Raw genomic sequence first — 12843 nt, 5'->3', positions numbered from 1 at the left:
CTTCTATGTCCATTTGTCGAACATCCTCAAATTTCCTAAACCGCACGTGACACAATTCAAATTGATATTTATATATACAAGTCATGATATGAATTCAACTACTGACCCTTTGCATGTACTCGAATGACGGATTATAAAAAGCAATGTTAAGAAGATTCAAGAGGTCTGTTACATGTGCACAACTGGCTAATGTACAAGTTGAAACGAAGATTCTTTAACCCAAAAATCTTTATAATATTAGCATATCAAATCAAGAAAATAATGGAGTGGCTGACATTGAAAAATTATTATTCAGACAATTTATTAATGCCTTATTTATCTTTTTTACCTATTTTAAATAATTATTACACACATAAAATTATAAGATATTTAATACTGATTTTGAAACAATTTAATTCATTTTTATTGTTCGATACATTTAATAATTCAAAACTAAATTAATATTTAATTTAGCATTTTTAAACGTGAGTTTTATATTAAAAATAATTTTAAATAATTAAAAATATATTTAAAAGTAATTCTAAATAGGAAAAAATAAATTTATTTACCTAAAAAGCTGGATTTGAATTTCCTTTTTAGAGAAAATAATATTTCTAATAAATGTTCAAAATTCGAATTTTCTTGCTTCCATTCTTAAGAAAACATTTCTACGGCTGTGATCTGGTTAGTTTTAATCATTGCAACGTGGCAGCCATTGAGGCTGCTGATTGTACACAGCTACGGTGTGCCGCACAACACAGAATAATAACTTTATGGTGCCGTATATTTATAATGGCAATTATTTATACATCGAAAAAGCAATTGCAGAGGAAGACTGGTTGGTAAATGGTTACCATTGTCCTGTTCTTCTACGCTCCGTCGTTGGGTCTTCTTCTTTTCTTTCCCCATTGAATCCAATTGTAGAGAGGGAAGCCTTGTTCATACGACTAATCTGTTTTTGAAGCTTTAATCTGAAGTAATCGCCATTGAAATCCGTTCTCATTTGCAGCTTCGGGTACACCAACTGATTGATCTTTTATTTTGTTCTTGTTTGTGGACTATTTGTTTTTCATAATTGTGAGGTTTTTCGGATTTGATTATTGAAATTGAGCAAGGAACTGAGTAGTATAAGTTTCCGATGGTGTAATTGGGTTGGGTATGGAGTTTTGCCCAATTTTTTGGGGTTAGTGATTGGACGTATATTGGATGGCGAGTGGTGTTGATGAAGATGCGGATGCTGTGCTCAGCGATGTTGAAGGTGATGATCCGGTGCCTATTGTGATTCAGAATACGTCTCCTGAAGAAATCTCTGTCGAGAGGTTTAGAGAGATTCTTGCGGAGCGCGATCGTGAGCGGAAAGCTCGAGAAGCGGCGGAGAATTCGAAATCGGAGTTGCAAGTATCTTTTAATCGATTGAAAGCGCTTGCACACGAGGCGATTAAGAAGCGCGATGAATGTGGAAGGCAGCGGGATGAGGCATTGAGGGAGAAGGAAGAAGCGTTGAAATTGAATGAAAAGGTTTCGGCGGAGTTAGCTGAGGCGAATAGGCAGAAATATGAGGTCTCGAGAGTTAGGGATGAGATTGGGAAGCAACTCGATGAGATCTTAAAGGAACGGGATGGTTTGAGATCGGAAATTGGTAATGCATCACATATGCTAGTTACTGGGATTGATAAGATATCCTCAAAAGCGAGCAATTTCAAGAACTTTACGGCTGGTGGGTTGCCTAGGTCGCAAAAATATACAGGATTACCTGCAGTTGCCTATGGAGTCATCAAGAGAACGAATGAAATCGTTGAAGAGCTTGTTAGGCAGATTGACACGACAACTAAGTCGAGGAACGAAACCAGGGAACAAATGGATCTTAGGAATTATGAAATTGCCATTGAGATATCTCAGCTCGAAGCTACGATTAGTGGGCTGAGGGAGGAGGTATCGAAGAAAACTTCCGATATCGAAGATCTGGAGAACAGTATCTCCGAAAAGGATAAAAAGATGTCTGAAATTGAAGCAGATCTGTCTGGTAAACTAAACCGGGCCGAGGATGAAGCTTCTGAGTTAAGGCAGCTTACGCAAGATTATGATGATAAGTTAAGGATTTTGGAGGCAAAAATGGAGTCCCAAAGGCCTTTACTTGTTGACCAGTTGAATTTCATTTCAAAAATTCACGACCAAATTTATGATATTGTTAAGATAGTTGATGGTAGTGATGCAGACCATTCTGAATTTTCAGAGTCTTTGTTTCTCCCTCGGGAGACCGACATGGAGGAGAATATACGTGCATCTTTGGCTGGAATGGAGTCTATTTATGCATTACAAAAACTTGTCACGGATAAGATCAGGAGTTCAATTGAGGAGAAGATTAGTGAAATTAAGAATTTAAAGGAGACAGTTGCCCAGTTGCTCAAGGAGAAAAATCATATTGGATATTTACTGAGGAGTGCATTATCGAAAAGGATGACATCTGATCCCTCTTCAAAAGCAAATCAATTGTTTGAAGTTGCAGAAAATGGTTTAAGAGAGGCTGGCATTGATTTCAAATTCAGCAAGCTTCTTGGAGACGAGAAGTTCCCGACTTCCCGGGACAATGGGAAAGCGCTAGATGCAGAGGAGGATGATGAAATATTCACTCTGGTAAGCGAATTTGAGCCTTGTTTTATCATAAGTTTTTTCTTAGATGATAATAAGTATTTGATTTGTTTTACGTTCTCGTGTAAAATACAGGCTGGTGCTTTGGAGAATATTGTGAAGGCGTCTCAGATTGAGATCATTGAGTTACGGCATTCCTTGGAGGAATTAAGGTATGTGTATTACGCTTATGAATATACACATATAGAGCAATCTCTGAGTTATTAGCTATAACGGCCTAACCCACCGCTAGCAGATTTTGTCTTCTTTGGGCTTTCCCTTCCGGGCTTCCCCTCAAGTTCTTAAAACGCGTCTGCTAGGGAGATGTTTCCACACCCCTATAAAGAATGTTTTGTTCTCCTCCCCAACCGATGTGGGATCTCACAATCCACTCCCTTTGGGGCCCAACATTGTCGCTGACATTCGTTCCCTTCTCCAGTCGATGTGGGACCCTCCAATCCACCCCTTTGGGGCCTAGCGTCTTTGCTGGCACACCACCTCGCGTCCACCCCCTTTGGGGCTCAGCCTCCTCACTGACACATCGCCCCGGTGTCTGGCTTTGATACCATTTCTCGATTTCTGTGTCTCGATTGAGGGGCTCACGTCGATTGGAGATGGAACGAATTCCGATTGGAGATGGAATGAATGCTAGCGAGACGCTGGGTCTCGAAGGGGGTGGATTGTGAGATCCCACATCGGTTGGAGAGGAGAACAAAACATTCTTTACAAGAGTGTGGAAACCTCTCCCTAACATACGCGTTTTAAAACCTTGAGGAGAAGCCCGGAAGGGAAAACCCAAAAAGGACAATATCTACTAGCGGTGGGCTTGGACCGTTACATTGACTTGACTATCAGATTTAAACTAAACTTTGTATCTGTGGTTTACTTTATATATTGGAAACTAGGCAGACACATTAATGTTTACAGAATTATATGTGCATATGGAATTTCTGCTGATTCTGACTTGTAATTTCTTTATTATTTTTTACCTTGATGGCTTAAGGGCAGAGTCGGTTGTACTTAAAGAGCACCTAGAATCCCAATCCAAGGAGCTTAAACTTAGATCACTTCAAATTAAGGAACTTGAAGAGAAGGAGAGAATTGCCAATGAAAGTGTATGTAATTCCTCAATGTTTTAATTCTTTATAGAGAATGAAGATTATAGAATTGCACTTAGTAATGTATTTTCTGTAATTTTCATTCCCATGATTTAGGTTGAAGGGTTAATGATGGACATTACAGCCGCGGAAGAAGAAATCATGAGATGGAAGCTAGCTGCAGAGCAGGAAGCTGCTGCTGGCAAAGCTGTTGAACAGGAGTTTCTGGCACAGGTATGCTATCTACTAACTTCACTAGATATGCTCTTTGAGCCGATCTTTCATACCTCTCTGTTTTTTGCTATGGCTTGTAAAAGTAAGAACATTGAAGATCAACGTTTTCTTTTTGAAATATAATTATAAACGGCGATGGGTGTGGTAATTTGATGAACAATTAATTTGTTGTAATTCTAGGGAAGGTGGGGTAGTAAGCAAATAGTTCGGGTATCGAAGGAAATAGTTTCTAAGTGGAAAAAAATCTTTTAGTTGAATATGTTAGACATGTGAATGCTGTAAAGCTACATTAGTTGTTCTGGCTGTGCAAGCCCAAGGGGCAAGTTTACGAAAACAATCGAACAATCCGACGTGATGGTATTCATCTGACCTTGATGAGATAGTTATTATTAGCTAGTATTCTTCTCATCTTGTACGATGCGTGGTGTCGACCTATCAACTTGATTTAGTTTAGGCATTCTAATTTGTAATCATGATTAGTGGAGAAGATGGTATTTCCAGCTAAATACATATCCAAACGCAACTCATAATGGCTAGGAATTAGGAATGGAGAGTACAAAATGCCAGCTAGTTGATTGAGCGAGCCTCTGGGATCTCTTGTAAACTCCCATGACGTGGTAAAGGAGAAAGAAGGAAAAGTTTTAAGGTTGAGTCGAATGAATCTGGTCGTCAATTCCCGTACAAATATTTATAGAAATAATTAAATTGTTGCTCGGGTTTATAAATCTTTTAGTAAACGAGATTTTACTAAAAAAGTTCGGGATTACTTGTTCAGGGTTATGATGCAATATTCTTAGGTTCATTTGTTTCTCGGAACGAATCAGCATACTGTGTAAGTGTACTTCGTTTAAACGTCTTCAATCTGGCATTGGCAGATCTCGGCGGTTAAACAGGAACTTGAAGAAGCAAGGCAGGGGATGTTGGGTTCAGACAAAAAACTCAAAATGAAAGAAGAGACAGCAAATGCTGCTATGGCAGCCAGAGATGCAGCTGAGAAGTCACTGAGGCTAGCCGACGTGAGGGCGTCTAGGTTGAGGGAGAGGGTGGAAGATCTTACTCGTCAGCTCGAAGAGCTCGATAACCGGGAAGGTTCGAGAAGAGGATTAAATGGACATAGATACGTTTGCTGGCCGTGGCAGTGGCTTGGACTCGACTTCGTTGGTTCTCGTAGCTCGGAAACACAAGAAGAGAGTTCAAACGAGATGGAACTTTCTGAGCCACTTCTCTGATTCTTTTTTCCCCCCCTCTTTTTGGGTGGATGGGTTTGTGTTTAGTTTTTGTATTTATTGTGAAATGAAATATAAGAAGGTTAGAGAAATACATAACATAGCTGATTGATTGTTTTTCAGAATAGTTGGTTTGAGAAAAAGGGATCCATCAATAACACTGTTCAATCCTTTTGTGTTTCTCGTAACATGAATTTTAAGCATTTTATTATATATAAAAACACCCATTATTTGCGTAGATGAAAGCCATAAAACTTACTTCACAATCAGAGGATTCCGCTTGGAACTTATACCTATGGAGGGTATGAAATTGGTACAAGTTTGAGAGGCAACTTTTTGTAGATGGCGAGACTCAAATCCGATGTCTCTTCCATGTTCAAGTCCTCCTCCTTCATCCCCTCCGGGAACCTCCAATTAAAATGGTACAAAAGATCCAGCAAAGCTAGCTCTACAGTTTTCACCCCAAATTCAACCTGGGGCAAATCCTTCAACCAGACCCGAATGGCAAGAACTCAAACTGTTGTCTTCTGTAATCAATTCAGCTCTCTGCAAATCTCTCTGGAAGGAACTCTTCTGGGTCCTTCCAGTATGTTGCAAATCTCTCTGGAAGGAACTCTTCTGGGTCCTTCAGTATGTGGGGTCTCGTCCAATTGCCCAAACGTTCACTTGAACCATTGTTTTCGGGTAAAAATTGTAGCCTTCAATTTTGAAATGAGAAATTATTTCTCTTGGAATAAGAAGAGGTGCTGGTGGGTGTAGTCTTAGTGTCTCTTTCATTATCATTTTTAGATATGGAAGGAAAAGTATATTAGCATGTGTCGTAGACTCTTTCATTATCATTTTTAGATATGGAAGGAAAAGTATATTAGCATGTGTCGTAGACGTAAGAGGAAAAGAAAAGACCCTAGAAAACATGCCAATAGTAAACGAGTTTCCAGATGTATTTCTGGATGACCTACCTGGAATACCCTCTTCTCAAGCAGTCGACTTCGTCATCGAAATCGAGTCGGGAACTGGGTCTATTTCCAAAGCACTCTAACGTATGGTACCAGCAGAGTTGAAGGAACTCAAGGCGCAATTATAAGACTTGCTAGACAAAGGGTTCATTCGACCTAGCATATCCCGATGGGGTGCACTAGTGTTGTTTGTTAAGAACAAAGATGAATCGATGTGTTTGTGCATCAATTACAAAGAACTAAATAAGTGAACCATAAAGAAAACAAAATACTCTTTGCCTAGAATAGAAGACATATTCGATCAATTCAAAGAGGCAACGGTATTTTCTAAGATAGACCTCTAATCCGATTACCACCCAATTAAGATCAACAAAAAAGACATACATGAACCAGATATTTAAGGACTGTCTAGACACGTTCGTGATTGTGTTCATTGACGACATCCTAATATCAATGTTTGGCCAAGAGTCTTACATAGAAGCTTGGGGATCGTAAATAAACATAAGTAGAGAAAATAGGGAGAATTTAGTTACGAGTCCTCTATTAGGATGTCAAGAGAAAAACCACAGGTAGACAAGGGACACTTTCTCCATGGGTATAAGGCCAATTTTTTTTGGGCAAAAAAAAAAAAAAAAAAAAAAATCACCCGAATGTGGAGAATATCATATTAGAGTCATACTCTTATCTTAACTTAGCTATGTCAATAGAATCTTTAAGTGTCGAACGAAGAAATTCCCTTATCTTAACTTAGCTTGTCAATAGAATCATCAAGTGTTCAACAAAGAAGTCGTGAGCCTAATTCGATGAGACTCAATAATATACTTTGTTCGAAAATAATATTATTAGAATCCCACAGTGGACAAAGGGAAATATCATTGGTATATAAGTAAGAGACACTGCATTTTGAAATTGGTATCTTCAACTAAACACAACAAAACACTGGTTCTGGATGATGATGTTATATTTTTAGGTTGATATGTTTCTCGTAATGAATATGCAACCTTTGTCGGTGTACATTGTTTTAACCTCTTCAATTTGGCATTAACATATCTCGACCGTTAAACATGAACTTGAAAAAACTCAAATTGAAATAAGAGCAACAAATGTAACTAATGAAATCAATGAGACTAGCGAACGTGAGGGCGTCTAGAACGAGGGAGAGGGTGGACGAGCTAACTCCCCCGCCTGAAGAGCTTGATAAACAAAGAACACGGGGAATTTAAAAAAAAAAAAAAAAACACGCACACATTCAATATCAAAGTAGTTTACAAAATAATAGGAGTTTTGAGAAAGCGACATCAAAATAATAATACAAGAACACAAAAAGGGAACGAATAGATTTCAGGGGTTCTCCGTGTAGCCGCAAGCTCAACCGTCGTGGTCTACTATCTATTAGTAAACAAGGAATAGAATGAATGAATATAAAAATACACACTAAGCAATCTATTTGTAGGGTGTCATTGAAACTTCTCCTATTTAACATTTTTTAATACTCAATCAACGACTTAAAATCAACTAATTTCATGGCTCGAGTTCTTTTCCAGCACTCTCACGCTCTTAAGGTTCATATACCTTACTTATTGCTATGCCATGGGTGTAAGTCACCTATCGTAGTATACTCGAGTTTCAAAATGCACTTAGCTTCTCACTTTCTATTCTCCATGGTTCATCTAGCCATCACAATATGCAACCTCTCGCTCTCCCTATGTCTCCATACGTGCTTACTACTTAGTGCTAGTGGGTCACCGATAGGTCCTCAGCATGTCCATACATCAATCAAGATATAAATAGGTATTTCAACCTCCTAACATGCTTTTAGGTGGCAATGCACGTTCACGGTATTCTAGCTAATCTTTCCCTATTTTCTCTATTTATATTTATTTATGATCTACGAGTTCGTATGTAAAACTCTCTCTTAGACAAGTACAAGTCGTTTTTAGATTCTCTAGTGGCCTAAAATAGCTTACAGTTCGACGGTTATGAATACTCATTTCCCTAACTTAGCACTCAGTGTGTCATCGAGGGGTTTTGAGGAGTATCGTAGACTAATATAGGCGATATATCTTCTTAACCTATTATTCATCAAGTTATGAAGTGTACCGGAGACATAATCACCACTAGAGTTCGTTTGGCAAACAAATTAAAACTTGTTTAGAAGCTTCGATAAACTCTTTTCTTACATCAAACGCTCCTAATTCGGCTATTACTCCTCAATTTCTTTCAATTTAACATATAATCAATAGGTCAATATTTATTAATATCCACAAAAAAGGCAAATATGAGTCAAGTGGGATTAATCGAGACCAACCACGAACCTGTTCCCTCAACCTTGTGCACGTGAATCTCACACGTGTTCAACCTCAGCAGCTTCAAATTTTCAAATCTTTTATGTCATTTCCTTTATGTCCAAAGCTCGATTCTCTTTTTACGTTCTTTATCTCCTCACGATTCCTTCTTCAAAGTAATAGATCTACTCTTTAATCTTCAAACTCAAGTTTGAGAATTTCTTATGCACTTTAGGCCAAGAAATTGAAGCTCAAAGTTATAAGTTTTTTAAGGATTACCTTTTGATTTTGTTGTCCTCGAATCAAATTCTAACCCTCATTTTCCTTCGAATCAAGTCATTTAAGATGTAGCCCCGACTTTCTTGAACACGGGCCAGTTATTAGTCTAGACAAAAGCCATAAGACTTCACGATTAGAGGAATCGACTTATATACTCATGGATGGTATAAAATTGGTACAAGTTTGAGAGACAACTTTTGGTGGATGGTAAGACTCAAACCTGATTTCCCTTCCATGTCTAAGTCCTCCTTTTTCATCCCATTGGGCAACTTCCAATCAAAATGGCATAAAAGATTTGCTAAAGCCAACTCCACATTTTTCACCCCCATATTCAACATCGGGCAAATCCTCCGACCAGCTCCAAACGACAAGAACTCAAAATGTTGTCCTTTGTAATCAATCGAGCTTTTTGCAAATCTCTCTGGAAGAAACTCTTCTGGGTCTTTCCAATATGTGGGGTCTCGCCCAATTGCCCAAATATTTACTTGAACAATCGTCTTTTGGTAAAAATCGTAGCCTTCAATTTTGAAATGGGAAATGGTTTCTCTTAGAACAAGAAGTCTCAATGTCTCTTTCACTATCATTTACAGATATGGAAGATCTTCTAAGTCACTCTCTACTACCTTTCCTTTGTTTCCCATATTATTTCTGATTTCTTCTTGAGCTTTCTTCATCAATGTTGGGTTCTTCGCGAGTTCTGCCATTGCCCAGACTAATGTAATTGAACTAGTCTCTATTCCTGCTAAAAATATATTCTGTTGATGCACATCATACAATAAAAAATGTCAGGAAGCCGTGAGATAATGTATATGACATGAATGATAGAGACAAAGCATAAAAGGCTCAATATTGCTAAAAAATCTGGTTAACCACGAGATTGAAAGCTTAGAAATTAAACTAAAAATTTAGTGTAAAAATGATTAAATAATAGAGATAAAAGTTGCTTACCAAAAAAATAGCTTTGATGTTTTCATGGGTAATGACAACTATGCAAGATTCAACTTGCTTTTACTCGATAGCCAAAAGTACATCAATGATATCATCTTGTTTTGGCTTAGGCCTTGTAGGATGAACTTCTTGAAACAGAACATTCATCTCATTAAAAACTCTTTTAAGTCTAGCTTCTCGACCACTAAACCAATCAATCATCAGAAGCATTATAGCTTCCCAATAGGGCCTCAACTTCACTCACAAGCTCCTTTAAACGGTTTTCCAAAAGCAATTCAAAAAATAACACCAGTAGTGAGTGTAGTGGACTTCTTAGTAAGATTAACAACAACTCCACAAGAAGCTGATTAGGAAATCGATTCAATCAGCAAACCAACTTTTTGCTCTCTAAGGGGTTCGTAAGATAACACCCTCTTCATACTGAAAAGCTCAAGTATACAAAATTTTCGTATCTCTCGCCAATTATCACCATAAGGCGAAAACACAATATCAAGAGAATTGTAAGTGAATTTTTTGACTGCTTAAGTTTGTGGTCTACTACAGCTTTGAAGATCGTGGGTTTTCATGAGAGCACGAGCTGTCTCGACAGAGGATATGATGGTGGTTTCTACACTACCGAGGCTGAGGCTGATAATGGGACCGTAACGCTGAGAGAGGCGCCATAGGGATCTATGTGGGAGCTTGCCAAGTTGGTGCAAGTTTCCTATGAATGGAAGCTTTGGTGGGGTTGGGGGAAAATTACCCTTCTTTCTATTTGCAGCTACTTTCTCTTTGAGGATGATGAAAAGTAAAGAGAAGAAGAAGATGAGGGGTAGCCATGGAGGGAAATGAAGGAAAGGCATTGGAATTTAGAAAGAGGAAAATGTTTATGAATAAAAACAATGAAACAAAACAAAACGTTAATTGTTTCAAATTTCATATATTATTTGAATGAAAACGAATGAAATGTTCTTAAATTTAAACCGTAGATGAAAAAATTATTTAAAAAAAAAAAATGATGGCTTATCGAGTCCACGATTTCTTGATATTTTCTTACTGTAGCATAAAGAAGAATTTTGATTGCTAAGTGGTTCACATGGAGAAGCCTTTCCGAAAGAATGATAAACGTTGCAATAGAACAGACTAATAAACGATGTTTCTAATGCATTTGATTTGGAAAGTAGTCCATCCCTTCTTGTTCTTTCATTTTCTATTACACTCTCTTTATACATGACGTGATAGCGGCTCCAGACATCGAACATCAATGCAAATATCGGAGATTACTTTATTTTGTATTGTTTAAATAACTTTTTTGTTCAAGTATATTCATTTTATAATGTAAATAGATGAAATTTTATTTGTGAATAGAAGTTATAGTATTTATCATATAGTAATTCAGGTGGGAATTTAGTTAAAAATGAATACTTGAATAAATTTTTATCGAAATATAATTACTGAAATGATATTTAAATAATAAAATTATCAAATAACATGCTTATAGCTCAACATTAAAGGTATGAATATTATATTATAGCATTCTATTAAAAGCTCGGAATACTTACAAAAAGAATGGCTTAGAAATTGCTTACAAAAAGAATGGCTTTGATGCTTTCATGTGTAATGACAACGGTGCAAGATTCAACTTGCTTTTTATTGATTGCCAAAAGCACATCAATGATATCATCTTGCTTTGCCTTAGGCTTCGCACGATGAAGATGTTCATCCTATCACCTCTTGGAACAAAACATTCATCTTATTAAAAACCCTCTCAAGTCTAACTTTTCGACCACTAAACCAATTAATTACCTTCTCCACGAAAGGAATAGGAAAAGATTAAGAAGCACGGTAGCTTCCCAACAGGACCTCAACTTCACTCACAATTTCATTAAATCCATCCACTTTAAACAACTTCCTAAAAATAATTCTAAAAATAACACCAGTAGTGAAAGTAATCAGAATAAGATCAACAGTAGCTTCACAAGAACTTAATTGTGAAATTGATTCAATAAGCAAACCAACTTCTTGCTCTCTAATGGGTTCGTAAGATAATACCCTCTTCATATTAAAAAGTTCAAGTATACAAATTTTTCGTATCTCTCGCCAGTAATCAATGTAAGGCGAGAACCCAATATCAAGAAAATCGTAAGTCAGTTTTTTTATAACATCGGTTTGTGTTCTGTTGTAGCTTCGAAAATCATGAATTTTTATGAGGGCACGAGCAGTCTCGAAAGAGGATATAATGATGGTTTCTATACGGCATAGATTGAGGCTGATAATGGGACCGTAACGCTGAGAGAGGTGCCATAGGGATTTGTGTGGGAGCTTGCCAAGTTGGTGCAAGTTTCCTATGATTGGAAGCTTTGGTGGGCTTGCGGGGAAATTACCCTTCTCTTCGAGGATGACGTGTTTTCAAATGATTTACTAATCGTCTTAAAAAATCGTAGATAAAAAAAAGTTATTTAAACAGAAAATATGATGGTCCATAAAAGTCCACGATTTCTTAATATCATTCTGATAGCGACAAGATTGAAATCAAGTGGAGAAGCTATAGTTTTCATAGATCTAGTTAATTGGGTCTAGTCCTATCCAACTGCATCCCAAAATTTCGATTGCTCCGTGGTTCTCATGGAGTAGCCTCTTTGAAAGAATGATACAAGCTGCAATACAACAGACCAATAAACGAAAAAAATCATCTTCAAGGACTTCTGTCTCAATGCATTTGGAAACTGGTCCATCTCTTCATGTTCTTTCATTCTCTGTTACATGTTTTTTTTTCATTTTTATGTATTTGCCTAGTATGTTTGAGTTACTCCCGATCTTTCGATACCTCGAAATTCAAAGCATGTCAGATCAAATATCTCAAACGTAGTGAAATGATAGAAAGAAAAGTCATTATAAATTAGTACGTTTATTGATTTAATTTTACAAATGAATAGTAGAAAAGAAAATTATAAATATATTAAAATTCTTTCTAAAATATAAACAAACGTAACTTAAAAAAAAAAAAAAAAAAAATTAAAATTAAAAAATGGGGTAAACTTAATTACAATTTAATAACTTTTATTCTCAAAGGACAATACTAGCCTCTTAGGCACTAAATATGTCTTTTGGAGGTATTGTTTAATTGTTTTTGTCTATATCTTTATTGTCTTGTCATTTTAAATTTAGTCATTCAATTATTTAAATTTAAAGTCAATCTGTTTGAATGAAAATAATTGTCGTTAACCCATCG

General features: G+C 36.8%; 1 protein-coding gene and 1 pseudogene across 1 annotated transcript; one reads left to right on the top strand and one right to left on the bottom strand.

Moving 5' to 3' along the window:
* The first annotated feature begins 804 nt into the window (after positions 1-804).
* On the top strand, positions 805-5344 carry LOC111801880 (uncharacterized protein At3g49055). The gene is made up of 5 exons (XM_023686087.2): positions 805-2613; positions 2704-2780; positions 3611-3722; positions 3822-3938; positions 4814-5344. The coding sequence occupies exons 1-5, from the start codon at positions 1186-1188 to the stop codon at positions 5165-5167; spliced, it is 2088 nt and encodes a 695-aa protein (XP_023541855.2). The 5' UTR covers positions 805-1185; the 3' UTR covers positions 5168-5344.
* A 3495-nt stretch (positions 5345-8839) lies between these two features.
* On the bottom strand, positions 8840-10484 carry LOC111802072 (cytochrome P450 71B36-like; annotated as a pseudogene).
* Positions 10485-12843: the final 2359 nt, after the last annotated feature.

This window comes from Cucurbita pepo, chromosome 9, assembly GCF_057944985.1.
Source record: "Cucurbita pepo subsp. pepo isolate OVF chromosome 9, ASM5794498v1, whole genome shotgun sequence".
Taxonomy (NCBI): domain Eukaryota; kingdom Viridiplantae; phylum Streptophyta; class Magnoliopsida; order Cucurbitales; family Cucurbitaceae; genus Cucurbita; species Cucurbita pepo.
Note: the sequence above shows the minus strand (reverse complement) of the source record. Positions and strands in the feature narration are given on the sequence as shown.